The sequence below is a fragment of the Perca flavescens genome, chromosome 11 (genome assembly GCF_004354835.1).
Source record: "Perca flavescens isolate YP-PL-M2 chromosome 11, PFLA_1.0, whole genome shotgun sequence".
Classification (NCBI taxonomy): Eukaryota; Metazoa; Chordata; class Actinopteri; order Perciformes; family Percidae; genus Perca; species Perca flavescens.
In genome coordinates, this window is record NC_041341.1 from 951001 (window position 1) to 976000 (window position 25000).

Below are 25000 nucleotides of genomic sequence, written 5' to 3' on the forward strand. Positions count from 1 at the left end.
GTGTGTCTCTGTGTGTATGTGTGTCTCTGTGTATGTGTGTGTGTGTTTGTTTCTGTGTGTGTGTCTGTGTATGTGTGTGTCTCTGTGTGTTTCTCTCTGTTTGTGTCTCTGTGTGTGCGTGTGTGTGTGTGTCTCTGTGTGTGTCTGTGTGTGTGTGTCTCTGTGTTTCTCTCTGTGTGTGTCTGTGTGTTTGTGTGTGTCTCTCTGTGTGTTTCTCTCTGTTTGTGTCTCTGTGTGTGTGTGTGTGTCTGTGTGTGTGTGTGTGTGTGTGTTTCTCTGTGTGTCTGTGTCTCTGTGTGTGTGTGTGTCTCTGTGTGTGTGTGTGTGTGTGTGTGTTTTCTCTGTGTGTGTGTGTGTCTGTGTGTGTGTGTGTGTGTGACCTCGTGTCCTGTGTGCTGCAGGTGAACCACGGCAGTGATGTCTGGGTGGTGGGCAGCTCCGAGCCGGAGAGCTACGACGCCATGGTAACGGACCAGCCGGGCGTGGTGCTGGCCGCGCCGGGTGCCGACTGCATGCCCGTCCTGTTCGCTGACCCCGTGTCAAAGGTCATCGGGGCCGCCCACGCAGGTACGGTCCCTGAACCGGGTCGGCATCGGTCCAAGATGATGTCATCACAGGTCTTGTTTTGTCCCAGAGGAGAGAAGACACGCTGACATCACACAAGTTCACCTGATTTATCATTATCATGTGATTTCATCACGTACATCATAGATATGAAGTGTGTGTGTGTGTGTGTGTGTGTGTGTGTGTGTGTGTGTGTGTGTGTGTGTGTGTGTGTGTGTGTGTGTGTGTGTGTGTGTGTGTGTGTGTCTGTGTGTGCACGTGTGTGAGTGTGTTTGCGCGTGTTTGTTTGTGTGTGTGTGCGTGTGTGTATGTTTGCGCGTGCGTGAGTGTGTGTGTGTCTGTTTGTGTGTGCGCTTGGGAGTTTGTGTGTGAGTGTGTTTGCGCGTTTATTTGTGTGTGCGTGTATGCGTTTGTGTGTGTGTGTGAGTCTGCGTGTGTGTATGAGTGTGTGTCTCTGTGTTTGTTTGTGTGTGTGTGTGTGTGTGTGTGTGTGTTTGCGCGTGCGTGAGTGTGTGTGTGTCTGTCTGTTTGTGTGTGCGTGTATGCGTTTGTGTGTGTGTGTGAGTCTGCGTGTGTCTCTGTGTGTGTGTGTATGAGTGTGTGTCTCTGTGTTTGTTTGTGTGTGTGTGTGTGTGTGTGTGTGTGTGTGTGTGTGTTTGCGCGTGCGTGAGTGTGTGTGTGTCTGTCTGTTTGTGTGTGCGTGTATGCGTTTGTGTGTGTGTGTGTGAGTCTGTGTGTGTCTCTGTGTGTGTGTATGAGTGTGTGTGTGTGTGTGCGTGCAGGGCTAGATCTGACCTGTAGATGAACATAGTATATGTCCTTCCTGTTCCTCAGGTTGGAGAGGAACCCTGATGGGTGTTGCCGCGGCAACCGTGGATGCCATGGTCAAGGGGTTCGGTTGCCGGGTGAGCGACATCGTGGTTGCCGTGGGCCCGTCGGTGGGGGCGTGCTGCTACACGATGGAGAGAGAGACGGCGCTCGGCTTCCAGCGAGTCCACCCAGACTGCGTCACCAACCCCGAGTCAGCCCGGCCGCACGTGGACATCCGATTGGCCAACAGGTACTTACATAATCAGGACTTTTAGCGTGTATAGAGCCAGCATATCTCCACCAGACTCCATATAAATAATCAGGACTTTTAGCGTGTATAGAGCCAGCATATCTCCACCAGACTCCATGTAAATAATCAGGACTTTTAGCATGTATTGAGCCAGCATATCTCCACCAGACTCCATGTAAATAATCAGGACTTTTAGTGTGTATAGAGCCAGCATATCTCCACCAGACTCCATGTAAATAATCAGGACTTTTAGCATGTATTGAGCCAGCATATCTCCACCAGACTCCATGTAAATAATCAGGACTTTTAGTGTGTATAGAGCCAGCATATCTCCACCAGACTCCATATAAATAATCAGGACTTTTAGCATGTATTGAGCCAGCATATCTCCACCAGACTCCATGTAAATAATCAGGACTTTTAGCGTGTATATATATCTCCACATGTAAATAGATGAATTAAGGGTTTATTTCAACCAAACCAGAGTGGTGATTGTTGGAACAGTGGAAAGATGAACCAACATGACTTTTGGTAGTTTCATTTAGTTTCTGTCCACTTTGAATGAAGTGTGTTTTACGATGATAAAAGTCCTGATTATTTACATGGAGTCTGGTGGAGTTTGGTCATGGTGATTTCGGGGCTGTTTCATGTTAAACTAAAAGGATCTTACTCTTTAACAAAAAGGTCTATCGCTGTAGGGATCCTTGAATTTCCCTATCCATCTATCCATCCATCCATCCATCCATGCTCAGTCCTTGCCAGCGGCCCAGGTTCAAATCCGACCCGAGGCCCTTTGCTGCATGTCGTTCCTCCTCTCTCTCTCCTTTCACGTCTAAAAATAAAGGCCAAAAATGCGACATATGACAGGGTCATAACTATGACTTACCTATGAACGTGTCATAAGCGTTATAAACAAGTCATAAACATTCATAAACATTTATGAATGCGTCAACAGAGCCGCCATCTTGGAACAGGGGAGTCACTCCTCAGCTCAGATTGCTGGTTGAATGCGGCATATGTATCATAAAACACATTGTCACCTGTTAAATGTTATCCCTTGCTGTTTGTTCTTTTTAATTTCCTCTATCGAACATCAATAAGCAGCACAAAAGTCCGGCATCTTTAGCGTTGATCTGAATGCGGGAAAACTTCGGAACCCTGTTCCAAGATGGCGGCGGTTTTGACGTATGCTTAGAACGTCAAGGCGACATCTAGTGTATATATCTATGGATACCTTCAAGTAAAGTGTTACCGATACTTTTTACCACCGCTACTCAGAAAAACTGTCAGACACAGAAACAGTTTGTCTTTAAAGTTTAATGAAGTTTAGTTCATGGTGTACAATGATTAGTTAAAACAATATATATATATATATATATATATATATATATATATATATACACATACATACATACATACATACATACATACATACATAATTATAAAATGTAAGGGTTAATACTAACTCATGAATTAGTTTTATAGTGATTTAACTGCATTCAGCTCAGAGAAAAGGGATTTAATATTCCGTTTATGTTTGAGGCAACGTGACATCATGATTTCGCATAAACATACACGCATATGGCACTTTCTAAAGCCAAGTGGCGTGCTGTCTGTACGCATTATGAGCTTTCCACGTGTACGTCTACGCAGAAGAACGAGACATTGCATTTGCCACGGCCAAGACGTGACCTCTATCACAGGGGTGTCAAACTCAACTTCCCAGAGGGCCACACTGGAAAACAGGAATCCCACCAGGGGCCAGACATGTAGAGTTTATTGACATGCTTTTATTTCATTGAAAAAGTAAAATATCTTTGACTCAATTATTGCGTGTCTCATATAGTCTTCTCTCTTACAGTTTGGTCCACATAAAGCCCTGAAAAAGTGAGCAAAAAAGTTCCAAAGCCATCCTAGAATTTAGCAAATCGAGCAAAACACTGATTACATTTTCTAAGCAGGCTACCACCCAGCTGACCCACAACAAGCTCTTTCACAGCCTGAATATGCAAATTATCTGCTTCTGGGGGAACTTCTGAGGCCCCGTCCACACGTAACAAAACAATCTCTTTTTTTTTACCCGTCTTCCCTGGATTCGTTTCAAGAATAGTTGTGTCCAAACGAATCCACTTGTAAATGACTCAACACGCTACTTCATATTCCAGGCCTATAGGCGGCGCTGTTTCTGCTACAGATATTCACAAAAAAACGGAGAAGAAGAGCATAGTCACTTCCACTTCCCACCATAACATGACTAGATTATAACATTCTCTTAATACATCCGTGGACTATAATACCTTTCACCACTGCTCATTTTATAAAGGCCGCCGCAAGAAAACTTGTCTTTGTTTACGTTGTATAATGTGCTGTTGGGTTGCTTTTTATTTGGCAATTCTGTCTGCCATCGGACATGATTGCAACGCGCTAGCTAGCTAACATCGGCAGTCAAACAAACCATCAATGATTCATGAATTATGTACTTTTTGATAATTACGGTTTTCTGGCGGTAGCCTTTCTACAATAAGCGTGGTAAGAGTTACTATAATCCGTTCAAGGAGTTGATAAGCAGACAGATTAGCTAGCTAGTTGATAAGTTGTCTCCTTCTACTTTATAAACAACCATAGCAGCTAACGTTAGCTACGTCGCTGCTGTAGCGGTCAGCTACTTTAGCGATGTTTAACGTTGGCTACATAACGTTAGCAATATATCTTGTGTAGAATCCATAGACTGGCAGGGCAGAGGGAAGTGTCAAGCCAAACAAGAGCTGTTTTTGAATTTTTTCACCCTGAGACCAGGTTTCATAAAAGTGCGTTTTCAGGATTCGTCTGGACGGTCGGCCCAAACGATGCAAAACGTGCGAAAAAAAAACGTTTCCGCGTGGACAGCAAATTTGCCAAAATCTGCTTTGAGTGTTGCGTAATTACAAGTTGAAAAACAGTTTCCCACGTTTTTGGTTTGGCGCACAACTGGGCGGGCTAAACCTAAATTGATATGCAGGCCGGATCAGAATTTGCGAAGGGCCCGATTTGGCCCCGTGGGCCTTGAGTTTGACACCTGTGCCCTATCGGATCGCTATATATTAAGTCTGACAGGCGTACCAATTTTCACAACTTTTTGAGAAAGAAGAAAAAACATTTAAACTTCAACAGGGGCCTTTGCCCCCGATTGATGTTGGTGCTCATGCCCCAATTATTTACAGTGTGTTGTAATGTGACCCATAGTTAGACCCATCCAATAAAGCTGCCTCTTCTGATAAATCTGACGGGCCCTGTGAATCTGAGGGACCCTGTGAATCTGAGGGACCCTGTGAATCTGAGGGACCCTGTGAATCTGAGGGACCATGTGAATCTGAGGGACCCTGTGAATCTGAGGGACCATGTGAATCTGAGGGACCATGTGAATCTGAGGGACCCTGTGAATCTGTGGAACCCTCTGACTCTGAGGGACCTTGTGAATCTGAGGGACCCTCTGAATCTGAGGGACCCTGTGAATCTGAGGGACCCTGTGAATCTGAGGACCCCTGTGAATCTGAAGGACTATGTGAATCTGAGGAACCCTGTGAATCTGAGGGACTATGTGAATCTGAGGTACCATGTGAATCTGAAGGCCCCTGTGAATTTGAGGGACCCTGTAAATCTGAATGCCCCTGTGAATCTGAAGGCCTCTGTGAATCTGAGGGACCCTGTGACTCTGAGGGACCCTGTGAATCTGAAGGCCCCTCTGAATCTGAAGAACCCTGTGAATCTGAAGAACCCTGTGAATCTGAGGGACCCTGTGGACCCTGTGAATCTGAAGAACCCTGTGACTCTGTGGGACCCTGTGAATCTGAAGGCCCCTGTGATTCTGAGGGACACTGTGAATCTGAGGGACCCCGTGAATCTGCGTCAATCTGACGGCCTCTGTGATTTTGTAGGACTCTGTGAATCTGACGGCCCCTGTGAATCTGTAGGACCCTTTCTGGTGGACCTGGTACACGGGATGGACCTGGGTAACTTGATGGACCTGGTACATCAGATGGACCTGGGTAACCTGATGGACCTGGGTAACCTGATGGACCTGGTACACCTGATGGACCTGGTACACCTGATGGACCTGGGTAATCTGATGGACCTGGTACACCTGATGGACCTGGGTAACCTGATGGACCTGGTACATCAGATGGACCTGGGTAACTTGATGGACCTGGGTAACCTGATGGACCTTGATTCTCTGTTGGCAATAAGCGGGCCACCTGTTTAAAGAAAACACAGTTTCAAGTGGAAGTTATTTTTACGGGAATACAGGAATAATAAAACCGAACGTACAGAGTTTATATTTGGTGTGCTGGTGGGTAGAGTAGGTAGATTTACCTCTTGTTTCTGTGCTTCAACATGAATTCTTTGATCCTGCAAACAGTTTCATACTGTGAGTTTGGACTATTCATTTCCAGAAAAGAAATGACAACAAATTCAATTGTCACATAAGGTATCATTGAACTCAGCAGAGTTCCTTCTTCATTGTTGATGGTTTGGCCCGCCCCCTATGATTAAGCCACGCCCCCTTTCATAAATGCTGACCCATCTAAGTTAGTCTTGTGTGAGGTATCATTGAACTCAGCAGAAGGCCCGTCCATCGCTGCTTGGAGCTTTAATTCTTTTAAGGATTATTATTATTCTGAGCGTTGCTTGCATTTTTGAGGGGGTTAGCTTGCTGGAAAACTTACTAAAATTTGCACACATGTCATACCTATTTGAAACTACAAAGTCATGTAGTGATTAGGCTCGGTTGTTGCCAGGGGGCTCCATAGCGCCTCCTAAGGTGCGCCTTAAATTGGACAAAATTAGTAAGTTGATATACCAAATTTGGAGGGAACATAGGTCTCATCTTGAACTCCATGGTACTATTTTTAGAAAAAAATTACATAATTCTAAAATTTCCGAAAAATTGATTTTCGTGCGAAAATCTTCAACACTTGTTTGAGGACTTTATGATGCACGAAAACTCTCAAACGTTGGCAGCCATGTGCAGAATATTAAACTCTTTCATCTGAATACACATTTAGGCTTGGGAGTGGTATGGTTGCTCTATAGCGCCCCCTAATTGGTTTTAGCACTTAGGCACATTTTTGACGAAAACTCTCCAAAATTGGCGCCCACGTAAATACGTGGGAGCTTTGCGAGATTATACAAAGATTTCGCCCAAACCTGTAAGTGGGCTCTGGAAGTGCTTAACTTGGACATAGTTGCTCAGATCTTCACCAAATGTAATACACATATTGCTCTAATCGTTGCGAACATATTTCCCATTTACCTTCATTAGCTCCACCCAACCAGAAGGCGGCCATTTTTAATCAGTGTTGGGAGTAACGCGTTACAAACGTAACGCAATTACAGTAATGTATTCCTTTTTGCTGTAACGCAGTAATATAACTCATTACTAATTAAATTTTGGTAATATTATTACCCGTTACAATCTCAGTAACGCGAGTTACAACGCATTTTAACGCAACATTTTTTAAGAATTTCCCAACACCGCGAAGCATTTGTTCACAGGAAAAAAATAGCCGTGAGTATTACTTCATAACATCTGTGTCCCAACAGGTGACGGTACGTCAGCTCGGACAGCTGTGTGTCCGAGCCGCTGACAGATTTAAACATGTCGGCAAATAATGTTTAGGCTTGTTGCACGTAAATCATTGCAGTTTATCAGCCGTAACTCTGTAGTGGAATGGCTTGGCGAAAAAAAACGCTTGTCTTTTACTGTGACCATTTACTGTTCAATATGTTTCTGTCATGAACGGTAATAATTATTACAGTCGCAGTTTTACAAACAAGAAAGTGAGCAACTTAGCTTGATGGACATGTTGCATCCATAGGTTGCATCCATAGACAGTATTTGTTGCATCAACAACATGCATAACAGTTACATCCATTGACATATATACAGGTTACGTCTCAGTAAGCTAGCAAGAGTACACAAGGTACACAACAGACAACTTCCGTGTAGGCTACTTCAAAATAAAAGCACTTCCTGTGACGGTTTGCAGTAAAACTAAATTACTGTTGAACAAATAAGGTTGTGGACCTTTTCACATATCAGCTGTATATCGAGTACTGTAAATAATGTAACTAGTGAGTTTTAATTACACTATAATTGACAATTTCCTGTTTTAAACTAAACAACATGAATTTCTTATTCAAGTGCTTTAAACAAACATTTTACAACAATGCCGTACTTCAATACAACTGTATGGTACTTTTAATTGAGTATTTTCATTTTCTCCTACTTGCCTATTGTACGTTTTACTTATCTATTTTTGTATAGCTTTAGTTACTTTGCATATTCATATTAATTATACAAACTATTATGAATAATCTGTGATGTATTAAAGTGGATAAAGATGAGACTTTATTGATCCAGTGGTGAAATTCACAAGCTAGCTGCCAAGTCAAACTTCCGCTTTTATTTTGGTGAAAGTAACTCAAAAGTAATGCAAAAGTAGTGTAACGCATTACAATTCAGAGACAGTAATGATGTAATGTAACTAATTACTCTCAAATGACAGTAACTAGTAATCTATAATGTATTACATTTTGGAATTAACTTGCCCAACACGGTTATTAATTATTAATTTTTCATGTGTTTTACATTCTTTCGAACTAGTCCTATTATATAGAGACATGAAGCTTAACACGATTCTTTACCTGGTGTCTTGTTGGTGAAAGACGCAATAGGAGAGGGACCCATTCTTCTGCAACATATAAACACTTATAAACTACATATTTAGTATTTTGTCCATGTTTTTTTGACACACACACAGAGAGAGAGAGAGAGACATGAAGACAGGTGAGAGAGAGAGAGAGAGAGAGAGACAGAGAGAGACAGAGAGAGGCAGGCAGCCAGAGAGACATGAAGACAGGCAGCCAGAGAGAGAGAGAGAGAGAGAGAGAGAGAGAGAGAGACATGAAGACAGGTGAGAGAGACAGAGAGAGACAGAGAGAGGCAGGCAGCCAGAGAGACATGAAGACAGGCAGCCAGAGAGAGAGAGAGAGAGAGAGAGAGAGAGAGAGAGACATGAAGACAGGTGAGAGAGAGAGAGAGAGAGAGAGAGAGAGACATGAAGACAGGTGAGAGAGACAGAGAGAGGCAGGCAGCCAGAGAGACATGAAGACAGGTGAGAGAGAGAGAGACATGAAGACAGGTGAGAGAGAGAGAGAGAGAGAGAGAGAGAGAGAGAGAGAGAGAGAGAGAGAGAGAGACATGAAGACAGGTGAGAGAGAGAGAGAGAGAGAGAGAGACAGAGAGAGACAGAGAGAGGCAGGCAGCCAGAGAGACATTAAGACAGGCAGCCAGAGAGAGAGAGAGAGAGAGAGGTAGAGAGAGAGGCAGGCAGCCAGAGAGACATGAAGACAGGCAGCCAGAGAGAGAGAGAGAGAGAGACACACAGACAGACAGACAGACAGACTTGAATGTATTTACCATTGTCTCCTGTGAGTGGCTGTTCTTGCCCCTGCAAAGATTTTCATACAATGAGGGAAAGTTTAAAAAAGAAGGAAAAAGAAATAACTGAAATGCAGAATAGAGATCCATAAGCTCTAATTTCACACTTGTGGTTTTAAACCGTAGGAAAGTGATGAAGATAATGATGGTCAGTCAGTTGAGCAGATATTGTGTCGAGAGAGCTGACATTCAATCGGAGACAAACCTGTGTTCTAGTGGCTCTTCCCTTTTCCCAGTGTTTTTTTAATTGTTCTTTCAACTTTGGTTTTGCGTCTTCTCTCATAATCTCTTTTAAGATGTTTTCCTCTTCATCCAATGTCACTTTCTCATACAAAATGTTTGTGTAGCAACAATCTGAATCCGTACAGCGACAATGTGTATCCGTACAGCAACAACCCGAATCCGTACAGCATGAGCGGCCATAGCTTTTCTTCTGTCCGACGGATGAGCTAACAGCAGCCACGACCACTATGCCGAAGAGTAGAGTCATTCCGATGAGCTGAAAAAGATGCAACAAAGATGGTTATATTATTCATCACAGAAGCTGCTAAAAAAACAAACACTAGTTGCAATAAAATTGTATTAAAGCGCCCATATTCTGCTCATTTTCAGGTTCATAATTGTATTTTAAAAGTTGTACCAGAATAGGTTTACATGGTTTAATTTCCAAAAAAACACCATGTTTTTGTTGTACTGCACATTGCTGCAGCTCCTCTTTTCACCCTGTGTTCAGGTCTCTGTTTTAGCTACAGAGTGAGACCTCTTTTCTTCTTCTTCTTCTTCTGTACTTTGATTGCACTCGCACATGCTCAGTAGCTCAGATGTAGCTCATGTCAGCTAGCTCCATAGACAGTAAAAGAAAGGCTGTTTCTCCGACTTCAGTCAGTAGACAGCTGGGAGACTTCTTCTAAACCAGGGAGCACATGGAAGTAGTTCTTTTGGAGATTATGAACTTGTGTATGTTGTAGCAGTGCTTTGCTGTTGAGAATGATGTAGCATGCTAACGCTAGCATGCTAACGCTAGCATGCTAACGCTAGCATGCTAACGCTAGCATGCTAACGGTTGCGGTTAGCCAGTTCGTTTCGGCTTGTGATGTGCAGATGTTGACCAGCTCACCAGGAGACTGAAGGCAGGACACATTCACAACCCGTATCTCACTCAGAACACCATGGATGGATTTTTTGTGTAAAAAAATCAAGTGTGTATGTGTGTGTGGAAGCACCAGAGACACAAAATAACTCCCCAAATCACCAGAAAAAGGGATTTCTTTATAATATGGGCACTTCAGTAGGCTTGTTCGAGATGAGCCAGATCTGATCTGGTGATCACCGGCGATCGCCGCCCAATGCATGCTGGGTAGATTTGTGTACAACTTGATCTCCCGACTTGCTCTGACGTCGTGCACGCGTGGTCAACGATCACCTCACGAGATCAAGGCGGCCGCAGGTTTGAGAGCCAGGCAGCGCAGTTGCTTTTCACCGACTGCAAGACGGTCCAGGCGGACCCAGGGGCATGCTGAGAAACGCCTGGTGGCCTCTCAGCTGATCTAACAGCTGATTGGTTCAGAATCCACTCGACATTATGACGTTTTATACAAACTTTTTATTGATTTTGAATTGGAGGGATTTAATCTTATTTAGTATTCAGTATTTGATATTTTGTGTGATTCATTTAAAGGATGTTTTTAATCCAGCAAAATACCATCTATGTGGCTTAACCCTTGTGTTGTCCTTCGGGTCCCAGTGACCCAAATGACAAAACAAGGGTTATGTACTTTTGTTTACTTTGTTGAGAATTGCTCTAAACCCTGTCTCTTGTAAAGTAAGTAAGTAAAGTTTATTTCTAGAGCACATTTAAACACAGTTTAAGCTGACCAAAATGCTGTACAAACAAGCACTAAGGTGCTGTATTAACCCCTTGTGTTGTCCTTTGGGTCACCAAGACCCGAAGGACAACACAAGGGTTAAATCAATTATTAATCCGATACCAAAATCCCAAAATGAAAATCCAAGGGTGCCTTTTAAATTATAGAGGGATTAGGCTAATGAGCACAGTTTATAAACTGTATTCTAAAATACTTAATGAGAGGCTCATGTTGTATTTAGAGAAAGAAGAGCTCCTTGTGGAACAACAAAATGGATTCCGTAAATCAAGATCATGCTTAGATCACATTTTTGTATTGTCTACAATTATAACTAATAGAATAAGTGAAAATAAGCCAACATAATCGTGCTTTATCGATTTTCACAAAGCTTTTGATATGATCAATAGGGATCTGTTGGCATATAAGCTTATAGAGTATGGGGTAAATGGAAATTTTTTATATGGCACTGAAGTCTGTTTATCATAAGCCAATAGCATGTGTAAGATTGAATGAACTCCATACAAACTGGCTTCCAACGTCATCAGGGGTAAAACTTTGAATTGGAAATTAAAGCATTGAATTGTGGGATAAGATATGGAAATGAAATGAAAGTATTATTTTGTACGCGGATGACATAGTACTACTGTCTCCATCTGAAGATAATCTGCAGCGGATGCTCTCCTATATTGACGATTGGTGTACTAAATGGAGATTGCTTATCAATAGAAAGGAAAAAGGAAATAATTCACTTTAGAAAACCTTTAACTACTCGCAGCACTTATGAGTTTAAAATTGGGTCAGACAAGCTTGTATTTAAAGGCTTATTCTGTACGGAACACATGTTGTGTGGCTGATATTGATATTTAGAAGTTAGAGAGACTAAATCTGTTCAGATTACAGATCATCTACAGTCTGTTGTTTTACAGGCGAGGCACAGTTCATCTCGAACGGGACTAGTGTGTGTGTGTGTGTGCATAATTAAATGATTAGCATGCTAATCAAATTTTATAGCAGTTTTAGGAAGGGGACATTTTTGTACTCTGAGGTAACAAGTAGGATTTAAAAAACATTTTTTTTTTTAATCTGACACAACACAAAAAAAAGACAATGGATTTTAATATCCATGCTGTTGCTAATCACTGATATCTCTGTGAAAAAATTCCTCCCCTCTAGCATTTAGTAAAACATAAAATAATTCATTTTTCATAAATAACAGTGGGCATTGCGTTAATAAAATGGCATTCAAATGGTTAAAATTCAGAAAATGTTTATTATAATATTAATTTAATTTTTATTTTGTTGTCAGGACTGATTTAGGTTAAAATATTTGACTGAGTGAAAGGGTAAATTAGTATATATATATATGTATGTATGTATGTATGTATGTATATGTGTTTATTTAACACGCCATCTGGAGAAAAAAAAACATCACAAATTTGTTAATATTTTTTAAAATTTTAAAAATAAAAAACTCACCTTTGACCTGTTTTTCACTTTAGAGATGGCTGTCCGTTCTTCAGGTGTGAGGTCGTTTTTGTCTTTACAGGCCAAATGTTTCTGTTGATCAGGTGCACAGCAAACCCACCAGTCTCCATCGATCAACAAAGAGCTAACCCACAGCAGACCTATGAAAGCTGCCTTGATAACGTGATAAACTACGTAACAAAAACTTGGCAAACAGGAAGGTTTACATCTGCATCTACATAGACATGCCTTGTCAGTCCAGAGCTGTAAAACAAATATAATACCAAATGGCACAGCCATGTCGATAAAGCAACTCAAATCTCCTTCGCAATTGCACTCGTAATCCCTGTCGAGTGCAACATTGTAAATAAAAATCACAATGATTGCGGCGAAGGTGCTGATTTGTGCAAGAGCGAAATCTGGAAAGATGTTTTTCATCTTTGCTGCAAAGTTTCTGTGAGCTGCTGCTTGGTACATCTGGGGTATATACCAACACGAAACCAATCATTTCCTGTTTCACACAGACCTTCAGAGTTCAGAGACGGTACCGTCTCTTGAAGGCTGGAGTAGAGAGCTAAACCACAAACATACGAGAAGATGTGAGCCGCTTCAAATAGGTTACAGGAAACAGATAACAAATCTGTTTCTTAGAATATCTAAACCAGGGGTCTTCAACCTGTTTTAAACCAAGGATCCCTAAACTGAAAAAGAGACGGAGTATGAACCCCCTTCTACATACTTGTATGAAATTAAGTTGCATATTAAATTGTTGCAGTGTTTGCTCTTGAGGGAATTACTGTAATTGTTGGAATGGTTGGGTCTCTGTAAATTATAGAGTGTGCTCTAGACCTACTCTATCTGTAAAGTGTCTCGAGATAACTTGTTATGATTTGATACTATAAATAAAATTGAATTGAAATTGGGCCTAAAATAAAGTGTAGGGCGGCCTAAAGCCTTTATACCTTTTTAGTGTATAGAATTCTAAGCTATTAAAATAATTATTGTTTTATAAATCATCTTTAAATGTTGCACATACTGTACATGTGGCACATTTAATCCTTAGGATGGCTACCTTACCTATAGGCCAGTAAGCCTATCATGCTGAAAATATATTGGATTCATGTTAAGACATTTTAATTTGGAAAAAAAACTTCAAAAATTAACTATAATTTGGTGGCCCCCCCTCAGTGACTCTGAGGACCCCCTAGGGGTCCCTGACTCCCTGTTGAAGATCTCTGATCGAAACCATACGAACGTAGACCAGGATAAAGTGCTGCTGAGCAGTGCAGAGCAAGCCTCTGCTGGCCGGGCCGGTCCTTCGAGGCCCCTGAGCTGGGCCGGTCCTTCGAGGCCCCCCTGACCGTCAGTGCCACATAGGGCTGTCCTCGACTAAAGAAATTTTTAGTCGACTAACACTTAACTAACTAACTAATCGATTAGTTGATTTAATTGACAGAGCTGTGAGCTTTGAGAGGTGGTTAAGACTAGAAAAGCACAATATAAATGTAGTTAATTAACCATCTGTAAAACTGAGTTTCTCCACAATTAATCCTGCAAAAGCACCACTTTAAATCTTGTGTTTACCAGAAATGTGCTCAGAAGTTTCTTGGAAATGAGTAATTAAGCATGAATAAGCATAAAAAAATGACTTATCAACTAAAGAACCAAAACGACAGATTAGTCGACTAATCGACTAAGAGGTGGCAGCCCTACTGCCACAGGTGTTGGGCCCATGGGATGGGGAGGGGTTGGCCACGAAGCTTCTTCGGCTTACAAAAATGTAAATGGATTGTTTTTATAAAGCGCTTTTCTAGTCTTAACGACAACTCAAAGTGCTTTAGCATGGTACAGGAACCACTCACCATTCACACACATTCACACACTGTGGCTGAGGCTGCCGTACAAGGTGCCACCTGCTCATCAGATAAACATTCACACACATTTACCCTCTGATGAGCAGCATCGGGGGAGACTCGGGGTTCAGTGTCTTGCCCAAGGACACTTCGGCATGGAACTGCAGGGCCAGGGATCGAACCACCAACCTTCCATGTGATTCCACAGCCGTGTTCCTCTCAATCATTTGGGTTCAACATTGGGAGGGGGGGGGTTGAGATCTCCGACTATCTATGGAAGTCCCGGGACATGTCTGCATGGATTTTTTTTTTTTTTTAATGAAAAAATGAACGGAAAAAACTCGAAAGAAGTAACAAAAATGTCAAAAAATTGACAAAAACATTGAAAGAGTTGTCCCCAAAAAACTTTAAAAAGCTCCCCCGTAATAATATTATTTTCACCCAGAATGCACTGCCATTTACAGTAGGATCCTGTAAGAGACTGTGAGGTTAACAGTCATTCAGTCTTATCTTTGAGTCAAAGAGTCAAAAAAACGAAATGTCCCGGAGCCTCCAGGGTAGAGCTGAGCCCGACTTTACGTTAGAGCTGTAGATCTTTTAATTTCTATCATACTTCTATATCTCCTATTAAGTGAGATCACATTGTATGGTCACTTATTCCTAATATACTTCTATCATACTTCTATATCTCCTATTAAGTGAGATCACATTGTATGGTCACTTATTCCTAATATACATCTATCATACTTCTATATATCCTATTAAGTGAGATCACATTGTATGGTCACTTATTCCTAATATACATCTATCATACTTCTATATATCCTATTAAGTGAGATCACATTGTATGGTCACTTATTCCTAATATACTTCTATCATACTTCTATATCTCCTATTAAGTGAGATCACATTGTACGGTTGCCTCAAATGCAGGACACTGATTGCATGAGATGAAGTGTGTCTGTATGAGTTTGGAAATGGCAGCCTGTGCCCTTTTTATATAGTGTACATACTATTTCTCATCAAACCGTGATTAAATTCAGTATATATACGTCCGACATGTTGCCACCCCTCAACGTTTGAATAACGTCGGACTGTAAACAGGTTCGGGCTTTTAAAAAGCTGTCAATCAAAATGTACTAGTCGGGCTCGGGCCGAATTCTGTCGGGCCAAACTTTTAAGGCCCGATTACAGCTCTAGTGTAGACCTGCTCTATGTGAAAAAATTGCCCTGGGGTAATTAATGATGTCAGATGACTCAGCACCACATTAGTGAAATCTCTGTAAAAAGGAGAGATCTATGCTGAGAATGACAATTTATAAAATGTGATTTAGTGTCCGAAGCAGAGCCAGTAGTGTTCATAGCTGCTGTCAGTGTGGAAGGCACATCTACTGTCAGCTGTGAACAAGCAGACATGATCAGATTAGTTACAACATAATCACTTTTTACACCCAAATGTTACTAGTGACCCATTATGCTTTTTATCATCGACATTAGGATAGTAAATACAGCACACGAAGCCCACGAGTGAAAGGGAATAGATAGTTATGTGAATTATTCAGACTGATCAGATCAAGTGGTGTATGTGTGACACGCCAATTGGCCTCCAGTGACTTGTGCCCGGGACGCACCAAGCCGATATTCGTCTGTTGGAAGTGAAGTCTGTTCGGTGTGTCTCATGTCGTCGTCAGTCGGGGGCGCCGTTGGCGTTCATTTTGGCCGACCTGACATGTTCAGTCGGAGGCAGGACAGTCGGGATTCACCAGGAAATGGCGAGCGGGATGAGCGTGACTAGAGTCTCTCAAAATCTGAGGAAAATCTTTTAAACTGACCTTTGTTGATCTGAAATGAAGACAGATTCAGGAACTGCGTGCACACACACACACACACACACACACACACACACACACACACACACACACACACACACACACACACACACACACACACACACACACACACAACAAACCATTGAAAAAATGGACAAAAACAGAAAAAAGGGACAAAACCATTGAAAAAAGGACAAAACCATTGAAAAAAGGACAAAACTATTGAAAAAAATGGACAAAACCATTGAAAAAATGGACAAAACTATTGAAAAAATGGACAAACTTGAAAAAATGGACAAAACTATTGAAAAAATGACAAAAATGTTGAAAAAAGGACAAAACCATTGGAAAAAAAAGGACAAAACCATTGATAAAATGGACAAAACTATTGAAAAAATGGACAAAACTATTGAAAAAATGACAAAAATGTTGAAAAAAGGACAAAACCATTGAAAAAAAAGGACAAAACCATTGATAAAATGGACAAAACTATTGAAAAAATGGACAAAGATATTAATTTTTCTATTTTGACCTGAGAGGACAACAAGTAGATGGTTGGTGTGTAGACAACACGAGCGTTAAAATAGTCAGTGGTGAAGTGAAGTGGGCCGGTCTAAGGCCTGGAACCTCCAGCGCTGAGTGACATGTATAGAATCTAAAGTACAATGAGGAAACCCACGTAGCTTCTTCGGGTTTCAATGTTTTCAGTGACTTTCAGAACTGTGAAGTAGAGCCATGAAGGTGAGCAGCGCTGCAGTGACAGGATGCCAACAGGTTGCTGTTGAGAGACGCAGCTCAGGATGGAAAGAGTCGGCCTGAGAAAGAGAAACCACACGTGCTCGTTTCATGCCAGCATTGAGCCATGAATACTTTCTATTCTGCAGGCGCCAGCTCCTCCAGCTCTGCAGTGCACGCTGTGTGCTCTGCTTTTAGTTTGTCACTGAAGCTGATTTGATCAGACCAAACTAACGTCTAATGCAGGAGGGGGGGGTCACACTCAACTTCACTAAGGGTCAAAAAAAGGACAAATGTTGAAAAAAGGCACAAAAGCGTTGAAAAAAATTGACAAAAACATTGAAAGAAATGGACAAAACCATCGAAAAAGGACAAAACCATTAAAAAAAAAAAAAAAAAAAAGGGACAAAACCATAGAAACAATGGACGAAACCATTGAAAAAAGGACAAATGTTGAAACAATGGACAAAACCATTGAAAAAATGGACAAAACCATTGAAAAAAAAATTGACAAAACATTGAAAAAAGGACAAAATCTTTCCGCACACTGACCATTACGCAAGCAATAATTTATTTAGAAAAATGTTTCGGTCCCAGACCTTCTGGAAAAAAACAATTCTAAATAAATTATTCCTTATTGTTAACGTAACATTTTATTGTGACGAGACCCCCTAACCCCCTTGCTGAATATGCCTAAGCCCATGTCTTCTTCTTCTTCTTCTCCTCCTGCTGCTGCTGCTGACGGACTCTAACCCCCGTCTACAGGGTCCTCCTCCAGCGCGCCGGCGTCCTGCCCCAACACATCCACGACCACACGGACCCGGGGCGCCCCGGGGTCACCCCCTGCACCGCCTGTCACCCCGAAGACTTCTTCTCCCACGTCAGAGACGGGCTCAACTTCGGGACCCAGCTGGGCTTCCTGTGGATCAGGGACGCAGAAGGGATGCTCTGATAGGACGGGCGGGCGGGCCAGGCCAGGCCAGGCCAGGCCAGGCCGGGCCAGTCAGGGTTGGTGGGGGGTGTAATGGAGGTCCTCTTCATCACTAATATTTTGCAGCATTAGCACATTAGTAGCTCATTATGTTACATTACACTAAAGGTTCCGGTAGATACCATGTTTCATGTAGCAAAGGGGTGTTTGAGTATTTTAATTGACTGTACTTGCTAAACTAACTATGTTTGATTGGATTAGGTAACATCATGCAAGTACATTGAGTTAACAGTAGATAAGTAGAAATGCATTTGATGTGGTGGTTGTATTTTGTATAATTGTTCAAATTAAGTACATTTCAGACTTAACTTGTCTGGACCACATGCTGCATGTGATGTTCAGTTTGCTGGTTGCAATCATGGCGTCCATGTTTGTGTTAATTGTTGGGGAAATAAACACCTGTTGATCTGCACCGTACCTCTGCCTCAAGCCTCCTGCTGTAATTATCCAAACACTATGCAGCCATTCTAACAGGGGGCAGAGCCAGATGTTGGAAACCCAAACCTGGGGAGGGGTGTATAGCATGTATAGAGCCAGCATATCTCCACCAGACTCCATGTAAATAATCAGGACTTTTAGCGTGTATAGAGCCAGCATATTTCCAGACTCATGAAATCCATGTAAATAATCAGGACTTTTAATCAGGACTTTTAGCGTATATAGAGCAAGCATATCTCCACATGTAAATGGGTGAATTAAGGGTTTATTTCAACCAAACCAGAGTGGTGATTGTTGGAACAGTGGAAAGATGAACCAAGACGGCTTTTAGTAGTTTTTTGTAGTTTCTGCCCACTTTGAATGAAGCGTGTTTTACGATGATAAAAGTCCTGATTATTTACATGGAGTCTGGTGAAGATATGCTGGCTCTATACACGCTAAAAGTCCTGATTATTTACATGGAGTCTGGTGGAGTTTGGTGATGGTGATTTCGGGGCTGTTTAATGTTAAACTAAAAGGATCTTACTATTTAACTAAAAGGTCTATCTCTGTAGGGATCCATCCCATAATGTTGTCAGACACTTAGAATAATAATCTGAGTCTGACTGATTAATACCGGACCAACTGTTGAGTGTGATTAATACCTGTCATCATGACTAATAACTGCATGTTTTAGTGTTTAAAGCAGATTAATGTGAATGTTAACTGCTGTTTGAGTTCCAGCTGAGTGGCTTTTATTTAACAGACTCATTAAGATCAGCAGCTGTTGGGAAGGCGGCCGTAACGAGCAGTTCAGGTGCAGGAGGTGAACGTGGGAGAGACGTCCGCTTTGTATCCTGATAATAAATCCATATAATGATCTTTGAATTTATTTCTTTTTAAGCTTGTTTTGACGTTTTGTGACAGTTTATTGATCCTTAAGACGTGTTTTTGACACTTTTTAGAACATTAAGTGACAATTTGTTGCTTTTTAAAAACGTTTTTAGGAATTTTTTTGATGCTTTTCAGAAGGTTAAATGTCAAAAAAAGTGTAAAAATGTCAAAAGAAATACATTTTCAGATATTGAGGTTAACAGTTTTTGGAGCATTTTTTTCTGGGTCCTACACACACACACACACACACACACACACACACAGAGACACACACAGAGACACATGCACAGACACACACACACACACACACACAAAGAGACACACACACAGACCAGATCAGAGCCGGAAGATTTCAGGTTCTCAGTGTGAAAACGTTCTGATGAAGATGAGACAGCAGCTGATCAACGTCAATGTTTTGTCCCAGAGTTCAGCTGTAAAAAATGTATACTGTGGTTTAACAACTCTGTGTGTGTGTCCGTGTGTGTATCTTTGTGTGTGTGTGTGTGTGTGTGTGTGTGTGTGTGAGATATATTTTACACAAGACCAGACACAGACGTCTCCAGGATACAGACTGCATTTATTCAGACAGATGAAATCTCTCAGTTCCCCCCCCCCCCAATAAATAGAGCAAAAAACATTTTAATAACTCAAAGTGTTTCTGCATCAGATTCAGAAGAAACTATCACCCGTTTCTGCTCCGACACACACACACACACACACACACACACACACACACACACACTTCTGCTCCAACATCTTAATGCCCAAACATGGAATAATAATAATAATCTCCTGAAGACCAGAGGCATTTTAGGGTCAAATGTTTTACATGCACACGCACACACACACACACAGACACACACACACACACGTACGCACAAACACACATGCACAGACACACACACAGGCACACACGCACACACACGGACACACACACACACACACGGACACACAGAGGCACACACGCACTTCTGCTTTAACATCTTAATAACTAAACATGGAATAATAATAATAATAATAATATAAATAATAATAATATTCCTGTCGACCAACAAGCAAGTTGTTGTTCTTCTGGGTGAAAATGTAAAATTTTAAATTAGTTTTTCAACGTTTTGGACATCTTTTTTTTGACACTTTTGTGCTTTTCCACCCACGTTTTTTGTCACTTTTTCCGATGTTTTAGTCAATTTCTTCGGCTCCTTTTGGAAGCTTTTTTTTGTTCTTGTATATAAAAAAAGAAAATATAAAATTCTGAAATGCTATAAATTTTAATAAAAACACCCAAATTCAATGAAAGTAGTGAACTGATCATTTATTTAAATCGTGAAGAGCGCTGTAGGGAACCATCCACGTTATTATTTTTTTGACAATTTGGTTGAAAGAAAACCCCCAAATTTCTGATATAGAAACATTTTGAAAATGGGCCAAATCTGACCCCGAAGACAACGGGAGAGTTAAGAGGTCAAAACGACGTGGCCACGGACAGATTTCCAAACTTGAGGCAGCAAAAACGAAAGCCAGCGACCCAGCGGGTGACGAAGTTACAGATGCTATGGTCTCGTATGCGGTTGGTTTTGTGCAAATGTACCAAAAGTCAGACTCCCCCCAAACTCAACTCTACCGCAACACAAGAAGACTTCTGAACGAAAACACACCAGTCAGTCCCTCCAGAAAAACGTGATTATGCGATCACATAATTCAACGCATAATCAGCCAAAGTCCGCATTTTCGTTGCAAAAAAGTCCCATAATATATCTTAAAGGGATATGCCACCGTTTGTTGAAATAGGGCTTATCATGGTCTCCCCTAGCTGGAGATAGGTGAGGTCTCCTCTAGCTGTAGATAGGTGGGGTCTCCTCTAGCTGTAGATAGGTGGGGTCTCCTCTAGCTGTAGATAGGTGAGGTCTCCTCTAGCTGTAGATAGGTGAGGTCTCCTCCTCTAGCTGTAGATAGGTGGGGTCTCCCCTAGCTGTAGATAGGTGGAGTCTCCTCTAGCTGTAGATAGGTGGGGTCTCCTCTAGCTGTAGATAGGTGGGGGTCTCCTCTAGCTGTAGATACTGTAGGTGGGGTCTCCTCTAGCTGTAGATAGGTGGGGTCTCCTCTAGCTGTAGATAGGTGAGGTCTCCTCTAGCTGTAGATAGGTGGGGTCTCCCCTAGCTGTAGATAGGTGAGGTCTCCTCTAGCTGCAGATAGGTGGGGTCTCCTCTAGCTGTAGATAGGTGAGGTCTCCTCTAGCTGTAGATAGGTGGGGGTCTCCTCTAGCTGTAGATAGGTGGGGGTCTCCTCTAGCTGTAGATAGGTGGGGTCTCCTCTAGCTGTAGATAGGTGGGGGTCTCCTCTAGCTGTAGATAGGTGGGGGTCTCCTCTAGCTGTAGATAGGTGGGTTCTCCCCGAGCTGTAGATAGGTGGGGTCTCCGCTAGCTGTAGATAGGTGGGGTCTCCTCTAACTGTAGATAGGTGGGCCAACGCATTTTTTGTGCATGCATCGTTTTAGTCCGGTGCAACACCGGCAGCGCCGCCGCTAGTTAGCTTAGCGTAGTGAATGGAATCCTATTTTGCCGGTTAGCATGTTGTGAGTAAAAGTGAGCCAACAAAAGACAAAAAAACAACCTAATTACTTGCACGGAGACAAAAAAATGCATTGGCCCACCTATCTACAGCCAGGGTAGACCGTGATAAGCCCTATTTCAACAAACGGTGGAGTATCCCTTTAACAAAAAGTTGAAAAAGTTTGCGTTTACTTCACACAAGAGCAGCCATTTAGCCCCTGTTGCCATGGGAAAGTTATGAAGTGACTTAATTATACGAAGTGAACATAATCAAAAAGCAGGATGTTGGGGGAATCACTTTTATTTCTCTTTTTCATCAAACTGCAGTTTTTGCAAGTTCCCGCAATTTCATCGCATAAAATTGCATAAATATCTCACATAGTCCATCGCATTTTTCAAGAAAACGTGCCGCATTATCAACGATTTTTGCCCGTAACAATCACAAAAAAAACTCTGCATTTTTCTGGAAGTATGGCAATCTATTGTCCTTACGGCTTCACACAGGAGACACGAGAAGAAAAAGAAAAACACGACGTTAAGAAAGTCTCATATATCGACACGGTCTCGCGGCGGTTCGTGAAACGGTCACGTCATTTGTAATCTATTGATTCGTGTACACCCCGTGTTCGTGTCAAACTCAAGGCCCACAGGCCAAATCTGTCCCCTTGCAGATTTAGATCCGGCCCGTTTATATACATATAAATGAATAGGATGCAGAATATGGCAGAAAAGTTTATTCACACGTAATGTAAGTCAATGGAGGCCAAACGGCGTTGATAAACACGCCAAAATGGCATACAAATTGCCGTGTCATACATAAGCCAATTTATGAGATCAGTCTGCCCTAACGCAGTCGTGCTGCGATCACAAAAAATGCTTCCCGTTGAAATACATTAGTCTAAAAAAAACGTGCTGACCACGGCAAAAAACCCCGAGATAAACGTGTCCTGTGTACGGAGAAATAGATTAAATTATGTGACCGTTTCACGAGCTGACGTGAGACTGGATTGTATATTTACATTTACAAACAAGTTTTCTGCGTTGAATGTTTGAAAAAAACATTTACCGGCCGCTGCCACCAGGGGTCAGCAGACCAGCATTCACAGGAAGTACGCTGACCTTTCAGCATAAAAGTCTGGTTTTAAAAAAAAAAATAATGTTTGTAGCTTTAAAAAGCAGCCTTGTGTACAGATGCTCTGTCTACGTTTCCTGCCCGGTCTGGGTCTGTTGTTGGGGAGACGGCAGCCAGGCTGATCCACAGTCTTTAGAGTGAGAAAAAGATCCACAAAAAAGTCAAGATCTCATTCTGTAGTCACTGTGGCACGAAGGACCAAAGATAAAAGATCTCATTCTTTAGTCACTGTGGCACGAAGGACCAAAGATAAAGATCTCATTCTTTAGTCACTGTGGCACGAAGGACCAAAGATAAAGATCTCATTCTTTAGTCACTGTTGCACAAAGGACCAAAGATAAAGATCTCATTCTTTAGTCACTGTTGCACGAAGGACCAAAGATACAAGATCTCATTCTTTAGTCACTGTTGCACGAAGGACCATAGATACAAGAACTCATTCTTTAGTCACTGTTGCACGAAGGACCATAGATACAAGATCTCATTCTTTAGTCACTGTTGCACGAAGGACCATAGATACAAGATCTCATTCTTTAGTCACTGTAGCAGGAAAGGACGAAAGACAAAATATCTCATTCTTTAGTCACTGTAGCAGGAAAGGACGAAAGACAAAATATCTCATTCTTTAGTCACTGTTGCACGAAGGACCATAGATACAAGATCTCATTCTTTAGTCACTGTTGCACAAAGGACCATAGATACAAGATCTCATTCTTTAGTCACTGTAGCAGGAAAGGACCAAAGAAAAAATATCTCATTCTTTAGTCACTGTAGCACGAAGGACCATAGATAAAGATCTAGTTCTTTAGTCACTTTAGCACGAAGGACCAAAGACAGATCTCATTATTTAGTCACTGTAGCCCGAAGGACAAAAAGAAACAGAATCCAATGAAGGAGGATGATCCCGAGGTGTAGTAAAACTGTGAATTCTGGGTAGAAAAGGCGTTCAGCTGCACCAACGAGCCAATAAAAAGACAGATATCGTCCCGGTAGCTTTTTTTTTTTTTCTTGGGACAAAAACCTGATTTGTTTTTCTTGTTGTCGTTGTTGTTGTTGTTCTTCGGCAAAAAAGATCCCTGACGGAGGAAAGGGATGGAGTGAGCGGAGGAATGAAGCAGTGGAGATCCTGAGGAGTGTGTGGATTTTAACTATTCTGATTCTTCCTTTCGATTACGATTCTTGTTGATACTTTGAGACATTGAAACGGGTCACATGCTTATTTAAAAAACATGCAAATTGCTTTTTTTTTTAAACTTTCCCCGGGAAAGCCTAGCCTGGATGCCAGCCGACAACACTTTGAGTTTGGGAAGTTTGGTCTGGACTTGATCCCATTGTGCACGTGTCCGTGGCACCACACTACTTATGGAAGTTTTTCCACTACTTTGTACCTTCTCGACTCTACGCGGCTCGAATCAGCTCGGCCGCGGTGCCCCGTACTCCTTCCATTGCAGATTAATACCGCCTCATGCGTGGCGAGGCGAGCGTGGCTTGTAGGAAACTGCCGCGACCTAAAAAGGTGAATTATACTAGCCGCATCCAAGGTGGGGCGCGCCATCTTGACGTCAAAATGATGTAATATCCTGCCGGCGCGCCCGATTTATGGCGCACGAGCAGAGGTCGCGCACGGCTCTTTTTATTCAGCAGGGCGACAAAGCGGGAAACAGGAGGCCTGAACGAGTTCGCCGACAACGTGATGCCAGGACTCTCTCTCTCTGGTAAAGTTACTGGGTTAAGAGGAGTTCTTTTATGGCGAATGAAAGGCTTGATCCCACCAAGTAGCTCGTCAAATCAAATCAAAGCATTGACGTCAATGCTGCTGCCATTTCTGCCGTCGTTTACCCTTCTTTTCTTCTTCTAGTCCATAGAAAGAGCAACGTCGGTAGCCTTTGCTCATTAGCGCCACCGCTGTTCAGGAGAAGACTGCATTTTGTGTCGCGACCACCAGCGCAGGTATAAATAGTTACGGCTATTTCACGACGTCACATATGCACGTGCCAGCTGGGCGGCGGCTACTGTAAAACACGCTTAACGCGACACACACACAGAACGTGAAAGGTGTTTTGATTCTCAGCATGTGGCTGTTTGCCAGAAGACACATTTAGTTTATAAAGAAGCTGGAGGCAGCAAAAAAAAAAAAAAAAAAAACACAGCTGGCTATACTATTTAA

The 25000-nt window shown here is 42.1% G+C and overlaps 1 protein-coding gene across 3 annotated transcripts in view; it reads left to right on the forward strand.

Moving 5' to 3' along the window:
• Positions 1-19100, forward strand: part of lacc1 (laccase (multicopper oxidoreductase) domain containing 1) — a 23050-nt gene extending 3950 nt beyond the window's left edge. Inside the window, exons 4-6 of one of the 3 annotated variants that reach the window (XM_028590312.1) lie at positions 402-567; positions 1399-1624; positions 19025-19100. In XM_028590312.1, the coding sequence (XP_028446113.1) occupies positions 402-567; positions 1399-1624; positions 19025-19088 (456 nt within the window). In that variant the 3' untranslated portion in view covers positions 19089-19100. Of the gene's footprint in view, positions 1-401; positions 568-1398; positions 1625-4846; positions 4916-17615; positions 18396-19024 lie in introns of those variants that run through there. The other 2 variants (XM_028590311.1, XM_028590313.1) reach the window with 2 other exon arrangements.
• Positions 19101-25000: the final 5900 nt, after the last annotated feature.